Source organism: Teleopsis dalmanni, chromosome 1 (assembly GCF_002237135.1).
Source record: "Teleopsis dalmanni isolate 2A chromosome 1, ASM223713v2, whole genome shotgun sequence".
Lineage (NCBI taxonomy): Eukaryota > Metazoa > Arthropoda > Insecta > Diptera > Diopsidae > Teleopsis > Teleopsis dalmanni.
The window spans coordinates 156196162-156212979 of record NC_051846.1 but is presented as its reverse complement, the minus strand read 5'-3'; the positions used below and the strand labels follow the sequence as shown (position 1 = coordinate 156212979).

At 25.7% G+C, this 16818-nt stretch overlaps 1 protein-coding gene across 1 annotated transcript in view; it reads right to left on the bottom strand.

Annotated features, from left to right (window-relative positions):
• LOC119666523 (serine-rich adhesin for platelets) overlaps window positions 1-16818 on the bottom strand; it is a 113368-nt gene that overhangs the window by 44173 nt on the left and 52377 nt on the right. The window contains exon 3 of the mRNA XM_038075806.1: window positions 8007-8180. Within this exon, the coding sequence (XP_037931734.1) occupies window positions 8007-8180 (174 nt within the window). The remainder of the gene's footprint in view (window positions 1-8006; window positions 8181-16818) is intronic.

Sequence of the window (16818 nt, the reverse complement as noted above, 5' to 3'; positions counted from 1 at the left end):
TAATAATATAAATAGTGATCTTAAATAATTAAATCTAAATTTGTAAGATATTTTAATATAGAAAATGTTTTATAGCAGAAGATATCAAGTTCATTGAAAAGTAAAATAAATCATCACTTTTCCTGCTCTTATTGCTATTGTTTCCATTATTGTTGTACAAAATATACGTTTAAGCGCAAGAGTATGAATGTTATATATCAAACAGGTACATACTAATATGAATTCTCATTCGTTTATTATTTTTCCTCACTTTTATCGTAGAAAAGTTAAACAATAATAAACAATTATAATATCTTGAAGCTACACTCAAACTTTATTTCTCATCTAGTTTATTTACGAAGAAACTTAAGTTCAATATTTTACCCATAGTTACGTTGTTGAACACTTCTACGATAAATACTAAATAATTACCAAATATATATCATAATATTACCATATATGTAGATATGTTATATATGACTTCTTGAAACAAGTTAAAGCTTTCATTAAATACAATTTACTATATAGCATCAGTTAACAACTAGAAAGGTGGTACAAAGACTTTACTAAAAAAAAATAGTAAAAAAATATTACAAGGCTCCAATAACAAGTTGATGGTTAGAAAGTATAGATCATACATCAGTTTATTGTTTCAGTTAACTGTTTTTTCTAACTTTCTTTATTGAAGAGTTACTTCAATGATTAACTTTGCAAATTATTGAGAAATTTATACTTTTAATATTCGTTTTTCCTAAACCTCATACCGTCATTTGAGTTCTACAAACTAGGAGTATATATTTGTATATTATCTTACAATTAAAAAATCAAGAATTCTAATCACTGAATTTTAGTAAATATTTTTATTGGAGAGAATAGCATTATGTTACTTTAATAAATAAGGTAATCGAATATTTTTAATATAATTATCAAGATATCGGTTAGACACTATATGACTTATCTTTTTTGTCTTCTTTAATCCACAACCAGAATTTCTTGCCAGAATTAAAAAAAAACAGCAACTATGTAGACCAATCAGTTGTTTAGTTGTTATCTAATTGTAGGCGGAACGAGTCAAACTTATAGTTTGACATATTTGCTCGACTTTAAGTCAAATAAAGTTATACATCAGATCTGGTTAAGAACATGTTGCAGTTGAAAATGTTTATGAAGGGGTTTTTTTTAGGAACTTACGGTTCTAGCTATATAATTTAAGAGCTATTTAAGTTCTTTAACTCCATTTATTTTAAATAAAATATATATTAACACTATGAGTAAGACTACCTAGTGTAGAGTAATAAGGTATTCACATAATAAATTTTTTTTCTCAGGGTTTCTCTCAGGATTCAGTTGGGTAGTAAGCCGGTTGTAATATTTGTGATTTGTTGTTGAATTCTTTGTAAATCATTGTAACTATTAGGTTACTATGTCATATCGTATTGTGGTGAGCTTATAGTTCATATATATAAAATCACTGTTTTTTTACTAGAATTTTTAAGATTTCTAGATTGAATTAAGAGTTGGAGTCCTAATAAAGTATTTACTATGCATAAAACAACAACAAATTCTAAACAACAACGATGTTGACCTATATAATATATGATTTTATGTGGGAAATTTTTTTTCCATTGGTTTATTTATTGAATCTTTCTTAATAGAAATTGACAAAAATTTGCGTATCCTTAAAAACTAATATGTATGCTATTGAGCTAGGGTATTAATATTTATCAATGATTTTCTTTTAAGTCGATTTAGTGCAGTTGCAGAAGATAAATGTCGAACAGGAGGATTTGGATGCGACTTTAGTCTCTCTCAAAATTTAGGATGTGCAAATTAAAATTTTTAAAGTCAGTTAAAGATTTCAAATATAACTATTTGCAATAAGTGTATATCCACAGAAGAGTAAGTGTACTTAGTACCAGACAAAGTCTGGTATGAAACTTTAGTAAATGATGTTTAGGATTTTTCCTATGTTCCAGAGATAGAGCGACGAATTTAATTCAGTTTAAATACTTTTAAAAATATGATTTTATTTTTAAATATTTTAGAAAAAAACTCTACAAATTAATGCAATTCACATTTATAGTGTTTTGTTGTTATCATTGCTATTAAACAAATCCGACCCAAATAGAAATAAATGAAAAAAAAAATATATAATAAAAATAGACTTACTATAATTAAAATATTAATAACTAAATAGACACATTGACATTGATTTAAATGCTAATGTTACAATTTTCTGAGTATTAAATTGCAATTTATTTATTGGCAACAAAAGTGTACGATTAAAAATTTTTTAATAATTTATTATTGTATAAGAAGAACACAAAAAAAAATAACAAACTATTAAATATTTAAGCATTCAAAAAATGAAGTTGCTATAAAATTTAAATTAGGCCAAAATATCGCATTAATGACAACGACTGCAGGCCGAACACCAAACAAGATACAACTAGAAATATTAGTAAAAGTTCGATATAAAATGAATGCAGTTGGAATTTATAATGAAAAATAGTTTTGTATAACAACCATAAGAAAGTATTGCGTCACATATTAAATTGAAATAAAATTGAAATCGAAATGAAATTGAAAGGTGTTAACTATGACAATTTATATGTGAAAAGAAGAAATAAAATTATACATAAACACTGACTAAGCAGGTTTCGAATCTTGGATACGAAACCAAAGCTTTCAATAGTGTTTATAAAGTTAATCGATGCAATCTAACGAGACATAATCAATGCGTATAAAATAATAGTAAATTACACAATAATTTATGTTGTAGCCAACGAACAATATCACACAGTTGAAATATACAACGATAATTTTAATGATAATGCTTACAAACAGATATCTCTATATATGTTTAAAGAAATGTTCGAAAACATATACAATATCTCGCTATCAATACAGAAAAATACACAAATAAATCCAATTAAATGCGATTTGGAAATAGAAAATAAAAAATGAAGTGCGTCAAAGATGTCGCCACTTGTATTAACACAATTTCGTATGGTTTTTGTTATTGTAAACAATTGTTTTTCGATTGTTTTGGGAACAATGCACATAATGGCCATATTTCGTTGAAACGGTTTTCAGACCAAGTATGGTTTCCATACTTGTACGGAAATCATATTAAAAAATAATAAAAGAAATATTTGAGAGCTATGCTGTGTTTGGATACGAAAAATACATACAATGTCAGTCCAACGAAAGGAAAATATGGAAGTATAACTACTAAAAAGTGTAGATTATTAGAGACAATAATACTAGGAAGAAATATTTAAGCTTATAGCATGCTTGAGGAATTTCATGTAAGAGGAACGTTGTGTTAAGTAATATATATTATAATAAATGTAATTTTTGTAATATTAATTATGATAAATGTCTCCGGATTGTATTTGAATTTTACTCTATTGGGAAAGGCTACCAAGCCTATCATAATCTAAAATGCATTTAGAGAGTTATAACCTTAAACGCTTTAAATATTGCATAAAACAATTCAAAAATAACCTAAGAATCATCACCGGTCACTGTAGATTGAATAATCACCTAACAAAATTAGGAATTCAATCCAACTCAAACTACAGATACTGTAGAGAAGAGCGAGAAACTGCATACCATATGCTTGGGAAGTGATTTAAATATGATTTAACAAAGAAAAAATAATTTAATACGAATACTAAATACAAGAATTATTTCCAATACCACTGATGATGGGTATTTGGCAATACTCGAAACAGCTGTATGGTCAGCCAAAAATTTAATTAAATAAAATAATATACAAAATAAAATTTTTGTTGTAGTTCATTACTGTTTGAAAAACCTCTTTATGAAATAATTTTAAAGAATTTGAAATAAAATATACGATTTAGTAGGGGTTATTTAAAATCGTAAACAATTACACATTAAAAGAGAAACTGACAATATTTATGTTAAAAAAATAATAAATTGTAATAGTGACTTGAATAAATTGCAAAAAAGCGATGTATACTAAAATATTGTATTGTAAAATATAATGAAAGTTATCGATTTTAAATAATATTTATTAAATATTATTAACAAATATCACTAAATATTATATCGTTGTACAAATGACAATTATTGTAAAAAATGCTCTTTACAAAATACTTTCAAAACTATTTTACGTAAATTAATTGTTATTATTATTGAGGCACATTATTTTTAATTTATAATTAAAAATATTTAACTTTTATTCAACTCTATCTGAATTTTTAAATGCAAAAAACTTATTTATTTAAGGAGGAGTACAAATTTTTTTAGTAATATATTCTTATTATTTATTACTTCAAATAAATCGTTTTAAAAATTTATTTTTGAAAGTGAGGTATTATTTGTAACTAATATTTTTTTTATTTTTTCTCTATATTATAAAATTAAAAAATATGCAGTAAAGATCCTAGCTGCATCTATAACATCTTACTAATAAAACTTATAAAACTAAATGTAATTGAATCTCATTGATATTGCCAACAATAAATTTTCTATTATTGAAAATTTACTTTTCCGACATTTAAAAATATTGCAATAATATTACCGAATATTGAATATACATAAAAAAATTTAAAAACCTAAAAAATGTACTAAATAAATGTACTAAAATCTCTTAACATCCGCGCCCATGCACATATGTCTTCACAACGGAAGCTCGGATTTATTTTCTGATATTTCAGTAAATCTCAATAAAGTCACACAAAAAAGTCATAAATGAAATTGTGTCACTTATTATTAAAATTACATTTTTTTTTACAGAAATTGCGCTCGCATAATATTTTATTTTCATTTGCTGACTTAATATGGAGATGTGGCGTAGAATTTTAAATAAAAAATATCTGATCTTTTTTCAGTTTAATTCTGTATTTGAAGCACATAGCAGACGTGCTGTCGTAAACAAAGGCGTGAAATTAATACTCAGTTTAGATTCCATAAGAAATACGTCAAAATAAATAATTTGATTTGTTTTATATTTACTGAAGTAAGCTTAGTTTAATACCGGTTCTTTGATGATCCTAATCATTTTTTTTATTATAAGTTTAATATATTATCTATTAAATTAAATCTATCATCTTACTTACTGCTGTTCTTCTCTCCTAAGTGGAGCATAGGGTCACTTCTATCTATCTATTAAATTATTCTTATTAAATTTGGATCAAAATATAATATATAATTTATAACATAAGAAACAGCAAAAGCAATATTGTTCTTTTTTTGTGAATGGATTTTTATTCATCCTTATTACTTAAGGGAGTTTCAAATTCAAACAACAGAATTCTTCTTCTTATGTCATCCTCATCCCCCAATAATATCTTCCAATAAGACCTCAATAACAACAAAATATGCATACGTAATGGCAATAGATTCTTATTGTGCTTGATATCATATATGTCATGCCATATATATTTTGAAATTATATTAAAAATTTTATATAATTAATAATTAAGGAGACACGTTTAGTTTCGATAGCCATCTTATGTTGGCGAGAGATATACTCATTGCAAAATAGAAAATTTTGATGTTGTATAACGTAACCTCTGATACCTTAACTGATTAAAAGTTCTTGTTATAGATAAAAAAATGGAAAATCTAATACACAGATAAATTATAGAAATATTGACTACATAACACTACGTCCGGTATTTTAATTGGTTAAAAGCACTTGATATACATAAAAAAATAGTATATCAAATTTACAGCGAACGTGGAGAAACATTGGCTTCATAAACTTTAAATAAAAATTCTGTCAATCTAAATTTTAATATTAAGTCCCCGACTTTTATGTTTTCAAAATAAGCATTAAAGTTTATTATTTCCTTATAATTTCAAATAAACCAACTTCCGTTTTCTAAAGAAAATAATTATGCAGTAGATATTTGCAAAGGTTTTTTTTTTTTTTGGTAATTGATAATAATGTGAGATCTTATAATGACGAATTTTTTAGTATTGCATATAAATAGAATATTTGATTTCGAACATTCAAACAATTGCGTTTAATATATGTTTCAACAATTAATATTATTGTAGGTATTTATAATACCAAAAATACAGTAAACAACCTAGTAGTCAAAGTCGATCGTCTCAGCTCATAGAAATAATCTAATCAAACAATATAAAAATATTGTAATCTCATAAAAAATGTGAAAAACATTTTGTGTATGAATTAAAATTATTTTGATATGATGTCATTAATTGGCATATGTCAAATTAATAAAAATTGTAGACATATATGAATGATTATAATAAAGGAATGACTGTTCTCATATGTATACAATGTCAGTTGATAAATGATTGAATAAATATTCAAAACAACGATGTTTTAAAATAAATTCTATAAGCATTTTTGAAATAAAAAAATACAGATTCAATTATTTATATATTATTAAAATTGTTATTATATCACTACATGTTATGAAATCCAAAAAAATAACAATTTTTTTTAACTTGACAATAAGTTTTTGGAAGCCTTAATATAATTTTATCGAATCTCCTGCCACATGTTTATGTGTTACGATATAACATATAGAATATTATCATTCTACAATTTTAAATTTTTATACGATAAATACTAAAACGGCTATTTAACCTCTGATCAACAGCTCTTTTAAATAATGGAAGATTATAACTTTTAAAAGTCATTATAATTAAAAATTTTTAAGACTTGTTATTTTGTTATATATAATAATATAAAACTAAAACTTTTGTAACTTGCCAATAGTCAAGCCAGTGTATAGACAGATTTATTCGTTAACAGAATCATACGAATCATTAAGGTCTATAGAAGGGTTCGAACAGAAATAAAGAAGCAACAACAAAAATTTGAATAATTTATTGAAATTTGGCTGATCATACAACGCTGTTTAGAGTACATATTGCCAAGTACTCAATACTCAGTACTGATAGAGTTGAAGGGTCAGCCAAATTTCAATAACTTAATCAAATTTTTGTTGTTGCATTTTCATTACTGTTCGAACCCTACCAGTTTCTTTTCGTCATTAGACGCGTCACATTCGACAAAAAGAAAATTAAATAATTAAGACCTCTAATTAAAAAAAGATCAAGATGATAAATAGCATTGTTCTTGTGGGCTTATTAAATTGTCATTGAAACATATATTATATAATTATCGATAAATTTTGAGTTTTATAGTATGTCAGTATGTTATTATTATTCTTACAAATTAAGAATTTTCATTTTCTTTAGATTTCACATTAATAAATACCATTATGTTTTAAAGACATAAGTATTTTTCTCAATTTATATATGAAAAAAAATTCATTCAGTTCGCATTTTACAGCCATCATTCCTAAATACGGAACGAAATATATTTTCAAAATTTAAATTTATTTAAATTTAATTACACTAATATTATTTTCTTGTGTGTATGAAGATAATTATCCCTACATTTCCTATATACGGTATTACTATAAATTTTAATTTATTTCAACACTTTAGGTTATTCCAAATACTCTATGCAATTGAGTAACCCATAGGTTTATATAGTTTCGCATAAGGGTAGCTGTTTTCGTGTTGGTATAAAAACAAAACCCATATGTAAGCCTAATGGTAATGATAATGATAATAATAATAATAATAATTATAATCAGTGGTACTGAATATTTTGGTCCCTTATAACTTTCTAATAAAAATATTTTTTCTATTTTTTCAATACAAGACAAAACATAAGTTTTCTATAATTGTATATAATGAAAAATATTTATTTAAGGCCGTAAAAATTCCTAAATTATTTCCTAATTTTACAATTTCAATTTCTTAATTTGATCCAGAAAAGTAAATGTAAATAATAAAGTAGAAATTATTTACGTAGGTGTTTTTGAATACGTTTTGGTAGATATTTTCGCCACATGAAGTGCGGTGAAACAACAATAAAAAAAGTAATTAATAACTGTTGGAGCGCTACTGGCACATGTTTAACTGTCAAATTGACAGTTTTCAGTTAATGATATATTATACAAGATATGTGATACACAGCATAAATATCGGTTTATACATACCATTGATTCTTTGGATTTCTTACGAATACTAGATTTTCCATCAATAACGATGTTGGCATTCTCAAACTCCACGTCACATGGTGACGGTGGTCCCATGGAGAATTCATCATAATCACAATCTGTGGATGTTTCTAATGAGACATCACCAAGTAGGACAAAGCCAGACTCATTCGGCTGTAAAGAAGAAATATTAAAAGATTAATATTGATTTGCTGTAAATAAATTAATTAATTTTTTATAAAAAAGTAACTATTAACAAACAAAAAAAATAATTTAAAAAAAAAAAAAATTCGTGCGGCCGTAAAATAAAAAAAAATATATTAAAAAACTCAAATTGATGTAAATAAATAATTAATTTTTCATAATACAGTAACTTGTACAAATCATACAACCCATTGACATATGCACTCTATAAAACGAAATACAAAAAATAACTAAAAAAAAAATAGATTGATCTTGACATCTTAGCCTGACAGTTGTTCGGGCAATGTCAACAGCTGTGAACACTCCATTGGCTTACTGTCATTTTAAGCAATTGCTGATGGTGGTGCCGCACACTTGAGCGGTTCTTTTACTTTAATTTTGCTTAATTATATTTAACAAAAAAGCAACCAGGGTACCCTCAAGCGTATAATAACACGCTAGCAACAATTGAGTTAGATACACAGTAAGTACGACTATGACTATGAGTACAAGAGCATGATCGATATATAGTACCATATGTACTGGTTGTAGATGGTGTAGACGAGTTTCTGTATTTCATGATCTTGCAAAATCTAACCTTGCTTTGTTTAGATACTCTTGTACTACAGTTTATAAATTGTTTTTCTTTTGAATTGAATTTGCTTTATTTTTTCAGATTTTGCATGTTCATGTATGTTTATATTATTTTACTTGTGATTTTGTTTATTTTTCTCTATAATTATGAACATAAATGCTTATTGTGGTGTGGGGTAATAAATATAATCCGCATATATGCACAGTAATAATTATTAAAGGGTACATGTATATAGTATTAGTTATTCATTACCATACTGATATATGCAGGAAAGTGTAATGATCTCACTCAATTGTGAACTTGTCAGTCATTTATTTTTTATTATTTATTAAAAAGCATTTATTTTCATTTTATAAAAACCATAATCACATAAACATAAATAAACTTCAAATATTTCAAGTCCATTTGCGTTTTAATCCAAAAACAAATTTATAAATTCTTTTTTTAAAATAAAAAGTTTATTTAAAAAACTGCCTGTTTTTAATTACAGTTTTTGTAAAGGGAAAACAGATTTTTTTTTTATTAATTATACTCATTTATACATATATGTGTAAAAACTTTATTACTATATATTGTATATATATACCTACATACAAAAATATATGTATCCATTTTATGCATAGATAGATAGATATGATATTGCCCAACATATGTAAATGCATTTATATCTATTCATGGAAAGATAGAAACGTGCATTCGAACATTTTTAAAATATTTTGCTTTGAGCCCAGTTTGAAGTTTTTCTTTTGTTGTTGGTCTGTTGTATCTGATTTTGACACGTTCAGTGACCGTTTTGATGCTTATACATAATGATCGATGCTTTTGTATATTTAACTTTGAATTGCTGAATTTAGTCGTTAGGTGAACACCACTTAATTTTCTAAAAAAATTTTTACATTTTTTCATTTTTTTCTGTGTCAATAACCTTTCAGTGAATTTCGTTTTAATAGTCATATTTTATATGTTCATTAAATAAGTATTCTTTTTAGTATACGTTATTATTGAATATTTATATTTTAGCTTAAAAACATATTTTCCAATTTATTATTTATTAAAATGAAATTTGGAAAAAATTTTTTAGATTTATTATTTTATAACTTTGCAAAGCAAAACCAGTCTCATTTTCTAATTTTTCCTAAAAATAATTTATAATAAAATTATAACGAAATAACAAAAATGAATTTATGACGTTTAATTCATTAGGGCATATAAGCGCTGATTTTAATTTTTTCTTGAAGTTCACAAGTCAAAAGTATAATAATAATTTGCTTATAGCTAAAAGCTAAAGGATGCTGTAGCTTTTTAAAGGTTGCTAAAATTAAGCTATGATAATCTTTAGTGCTATCGTATCCGCTGTAGAGAGCATATGGGATAGTAGAAAACGATATATAAATCTCATTCAAACATCTGGTTGTTTAGTATTAACAATATTAGATACAACTCTTCTGCAATTTTCATTTTATAAACTTTATTCGAGAAATTGTCTATGTTTGAGAAATCAAGCGACAGGAGAGAATTCTTAAGGACACAAAGATTTTTTATAACTGACTTTTTATTATCCATGTTTTTCACTAATGCATTTGTATCTATATCTTAAGAGTAATTTGTTGCTTTAAGAGTATATAGTCACTAGTTTAATAATTGGAATCAAAAATATTATTTCTGTACTATAAGAAAACTACTTTCTATAAATCAATTTAATTTTTTTATGTAGGAATTAAGTGAAACTAAAATCACGTAGCCCTAAAATTATTTCTATAATTTTAAATGTACATAATTAGACTTAGGAGATCCGTTTTGCTCTTGAGTAAAGCATGTTCTTGTGCGTATTTTCCTCAATTTTCAAACTTTTAACTTTTTTTTCTAATTTTTAACTAATAACCATTTCTTGGCATGGAGTTGCATATGATAAAAATAAGGTCCGTTGTTTTTTCTTACAATCATTAGTAGCAGAAAAGTCGTTGAACGATTTTTTTAGTTCTTAAGTTCTGATGTAAATTTTCCAAAGATAGAATTGTATGCTGTTTAGCAAATTCAGTGTGGTTAAGTAAATATCCCTTACGAGATTTATTGGGGTAGCAACTATGTTGTCTTAAGTACAGAAACTAGCCTGTTATATTACAATGGACAAGACACTGTTCTTACACTAGACCTTATATGTACGAAGAAGTTAGAGAAGGAACAGCGTTCAGTTGAAAAGGCACACTTTAGTAAGACATTTAGTAAAACAGTAAGTGAACACTGTTGTTTTAAATCTTTAGCATAATTTTTTTTTATTATACACAATTCGTACAATAATATAAATGCGTGTTTCATTTCATGTTTGACTACGACTACTTCAATTGATAGAGTACTATCAAGCAGTTTTGTTATATTTTACAATAACTTTTACAAATGTCAAGTTACCAAAGGTTTAGTGCTAATTTAGTAGTAAACTAAATTATTATTAGACTACTAATTCGGGAGTATATATGATATGCTTACTTCGTTTAAGTCATCTTAACAGGCCAGTTGTATTAGACAAGATGGTGGGCTGTTTCATTTGGGTGTTGTTGTTACTGTTGCTAGATGCTTTGTTACAAATTTTTGTATCTACAGCATCTACAGATTCGATCTTTAAGTCCCGATGAAGGTCAGTATTCCTAATGAACCATGAAGCGTTGACTAAATTTCTTAAAACTTTGTTTTGAAAATTTTGAATGATATGCATCGACGATTTTGGTGCACATCCCCATAAATAGATTACGTACGTCTACACCGGAGCTAATAGTTGCTTCTATATTATCAATTTATAAACCAATATATAGCCAATATAATTTTTGTATTTTAATTCTAGCTCTACTTGCTTTTTCTTTATGTGTTCTTTTCAATTCAACTTTATACTATGGTATGTAGCTGTATTTGAGTATGGTATTCGAGCATGGGGAGGACATCTTTGGGATAACGATTTTTTTCCTTGTTCAATCATTTGTTATATTATGTTATTTGTGTTTTCTAACCACATTTTCTTACTTCTTAAAATTTTTGTTTAACTAATTATATTCAGTGTTGAGAGAATTATGCACAGTCATCGAAAAGTTTTACATAAATTTCGTTTTATGAATTAATTCTTAGTATTTGTGAATAAATTTAAAAAAAAAAATTATCTTTATCAGCAGTTTATACATGAAAAATATAATTATATTAATTAAATAAATCAAAAATTCATTAGCTCATATAACTACGTGATATCAAAATCACGGAGTTGCTGCTCACATTTCTATTTAAAAATAATGCCGGTACAAGGAGGTGCTAATTTTTTCATAATTAAGTAAAAAAAACTACGGAAAATAACCATCACCGATTACATCTTCTGCGAGTTTTTGGTATCAAGTTTATGTGTAATGTTTCCCAAAAACTTTTGTTGACACACCGTAAAATGCATATGTATCTTTTTAATAATAATATTACTGTTATCAGATAAAATAACTGTTTTCGTTGCACGATATATGAATGCATTTCATCATCAAATGTACAATTCAGTTGTTTTGTTTGCGGTAATGCAAAATCTTTTCCATGAAATCCATGAAAAAGCAGTGCATCGAAGTGCATGCAACATCAAATACTGCAACATAAGCAACATTTAAATCACAGCACATAGGAACACGTACATAAATTTATGTTTTTAGTTGTAAAATTATAACAAACTGACAATGAAATTCATAAAAAAACAAATAAAAAACCAGAACAAATTTAAACTGAAGTTGTCTCTGTGAAGAGTATCTGTTAAATAAAAGTGCATGAAGAAAGAAGAAAAAAGTAAATTAATTAAAGCAACCGTAAGCAATATTGAGCTTGGAGTTTTATGATTTTTAATGTAAAATCTTCTATGCATCTTCAGCTAAATATGCATTAAGCATTAATGTTACTGTAATTTAAAAATCCGAAGAAAGCTTGTGGTTATATAAATTGTATAGAAACATACAATTAATATGATTATGATAAATACTTTGATAGAGCAATTTAATGAAATGCATTGAGTATTGTTGTTGCTCTGGCCACATTCACGTAACCTGTTAAATAATGGCTAAGTAAGAAATTATAAAAGAACCAACAATGTGCGACTTTAATTAATGACTTTATATTGTTTAGCATTTAAATTATATAATTAAAAAATATTGTGGTAAGCATTTTTATTTTTCTCAACCCATCGAGACTTTCCACTTTCTTAATATTAGAAAAGTTAATGATTCGTTGCAACAAAAGTAATAAAAGCAGAGGGATTGGTAACTGTTTAGAACAGCCCAAAGAAAAGCAACATCCGAAGATACACGGAAGCCGACAACTGTGTCTGTGTCTACTCTTTACATCGATGGCTGATTTTATATTCGTACCTCATATTAAATTAAATTTAAAATAAGTGAGTTTGGTTTGACTGCATATTAAGAGTTCACTGACAAGGGTTTTTCAGATTATAATCATAATTTTACAAAACTGTTATGTTAAATTATAAATTAAATTAAATTTACAACATTTTTGATTGGTAATTAGTACCATGGTTAATTAATTTATATTATTTGAGTTATTATTCACAAAGTATCTGAAATTGTAATCTAAACTGCTTAGAATTATTTCTATTTATATACAATATAATAATAAACTAGTATTCACAAAGTAAGAATAAATGTAAAGAACACAAGAGTATTGTTGCAAAATTTTATATCTGAATCATAAGTTTATATGGAAGAAGTATTTAAAGTTGAGAATTTGATAGTGGTGATATCTATAAGTACTACAATAGAACACTCAAACAAAAAAAAATATGTTAAAAAATGTAGAATGAGAACTTATTAAATCTTTAGTAAATTTTTTCGATAAATCAGTCCATTTTATAAATTAAGACTCAAGAGTGTGTAAAATTGCAACAATCGCGATGCTACGCTTCAATGACCCCTCAACTTATATTATACCGATATTAATTAGGATATTCTTTATAAAAGATGATATTTTGTTTGTGATTTAAGGTAGTTGTATTTGATATATTTTGTGTTTTTAATAGCCCAGAATTTACAAACATGATATTTTATAAGATATTGTTATTAAGTGAGTAGAGAAATATCTGTTTTTGTATGGTTAAACATCAGTATTTGCTTTTATAAGTATAAAATTGAATGAACATTTCTTCACGAGTTAATTTAATTTTTTACGTTATTTTTAAAACTGTATTTTTATGTTATTTTAAGTAAATGTATAATCTATCGTGCTCCGTAAATTCAAGTGTGCAGTGAAACCTCTTTCACGTATAAATGAGGTCACGCATCGGGCTGGGAAACTGTGCATCAGGTTCAATTCTACAATAAAAATAAAAAAGAATTCTGGGATAAGGACCCAGATACTGTAGATCAGCCTTACAAATGTTATAAAGATCATGATTAAAAAATTAACTGCTAGAATGTGAGAATTTTTTACAGAGAAGTATCCAGGAAATGCCATAGACGACACATACCGAATTCGGTATCTGATTTGCGGAAAGTCAATAGTTGCAATATTTAGAATGTTTTTAACAGCTGATATTTTGGCGTTCATTCGGATGGTCTACTAGTCAGTAAGGGTTAGAGGTATGTAAGTAAGGGAGTTGTATTCACCTCGTGTAAGAATACATTCTTATAAATTCTATTTCTTACTTTAATGTTATTTATGCAGATGTCGAGCCAAAAAAATACTTTTTATGAAAAGTTGGAAAAATGTTACGAACATTATTACAGTGTTTATGAACATTTTTAATATTAAATTTATTGTCTTATTATTGAACTGGGTTAAAATATATATATATATTATGCAAAATTGTTTAAAATATTCATGTTGCAGCAGATTAGACCAAGTATTTAGGGAATTTTTTATGGAAATAAAAAAATGCAAACCATTCGCTCTCAATTATCTAGAATATGTTGACTTATGTCAGTTTAGCCACAATCATTATATAACCCATATTGCATTAAAGCTGTTAAAATATAAATTTATATCTTGACTTAATTTAGCAATTCGAATGAAATGCATTTTTGACTGCACAATTTCAATTTGATAAAATTGCCTGCCTCTAAAGCAATAAATAAGTTGATAATTAATAAAAAGTATTATTAAGTTTAATTTATAATATTTAATAATATCAAATTTAGAACAACGTACGACATTACGTGACAATATGTGATTCCGATTCGACTAAGTTGCCGTATTGTGAGGCAAAAAACTTCTAAGCCAACTTTTTATTATTATTTAAACATATTAAATATGGTTTTAACAGTGCTTTATAGTATCTATTTTGCTGAAATCTATACATATTTTTTTTTTTGTTTTTATAAAAAATGAAAGTATGAGCAAATTTTAATTACCTTCTAAAAAGTGTGTGTGAGTAAGACAATAGAAAAAGTTACAAAAGAAATGACATCCAAGCAACTCGTAACCTAATATTTTAATATTTTTATATTTTTATATTTTTGCTGTGGCAATAGAGTTTAAACGTTAAAATGTAATTAGTCAAACCCAAAGTAAACAGTATTTTACTACTTTTTTCTACCGTTTTCATAAAAAAGTGGGTCAACGCTTTCATACTAAAAACTGCTAAAAACTTATTTTATTTAAAATATAAAAAAGGTATAACAAAAGCATAAAAAATTGCATGTTTAACCGAAGGGTTAATAGCATTTTAATGAGTATTTAAGAAATTCGCGGTGGCATTATATAAAATATTTTTGTTTTGTTTTTTAAAATATAAATTTCCATAAGTTGACTAATGTTATTTATTTATCTATGCCAATAATTGAAACAAATTGTATCTGTTTTGGTTTTTTTACTTCCGTCTATTGCTCAGTAGCAAAAATAAACAATTTAAATTAAATTAAATTTTTATTTCTCATTACGCCGCCCCTTTTCTACCCATATTAAGTTTCTAATTTAATTGTATATTGAGTGTATTTGTTTTTAAATTAATTGTAATTGGCGCACTTTTAATAAAAAGAAAATATATATATATATTTATATATAAATATATATTGTTTTTTAATACTTTTTTCAAGAGCAATTTAAAACAATACATTAACTTAAACATGATTCATGAAGTTAACAATTTTTTACGCTTTACTTAACATGGAAAAAAAAATATTTGAACAAAATTTAATAAAATATCGTAGAGTACATTTTGTTCATTTAAAAAAAAAAAAAACGAAAAAAAAAACTTAGGCTCAGTTCAGGCAATTTGCACGCATTCCTATTTTAGTAGTTGTAATCATTAAATCTTATTTCCATATAACATAAAAAGAAAGCATATTATATTATATGCACATTATACACATATTATATATATAATAAACATAAAAATATTATTATTTTAACTTAAGCAAATATAGCAACGTTTGATATTATTTTTAACATGACTTAATCATGAGTAATTAGTGATTAATGCATTTTTCTTAGCACTTTTTATTAGTCGCATTTTAATTTAGTATGAAAGCCTAAATTGCGTTTGAAAATATGTTTCATATAATAATATAAAAAGAAAAGAAAAAAAATATAATGATACTCATTAAGAAATTGAAAAATTAGTAACTATGCGCTTTTAACTTACTTAGTCTTACTTATAAAAGACTAATGCATGAAGCTATTATTATTCAATTATAAATCTTTTTTAGTAGTAAAAACGAATTTTTATCAATTATCATCTCGCACAATTTTAAGCAGCTCACGGCTGTTTCCTTTCCGTGCATATGTATATAAACACGTACCTGTCACGTATCGCCAATATTGTCATAAAAATTAAAAAAAACATTGAAATTGAACGTTTTCAGTGGTTTCCATAAAAGTATTACATTTACCGTAGAAATACAAAATCAGGACCAATTACCATAATTGGATATTCATTTATTACGATACAATAATCGTATAATGACCAAATAGTATCAAACATCTAGAGCCTCTGGATGAATAATAAACATCAATTCGAAACACCCCCACTGCCATAAATGCTACAAGAGCATTAGAATTAAAAAAAATGAAAAAGAA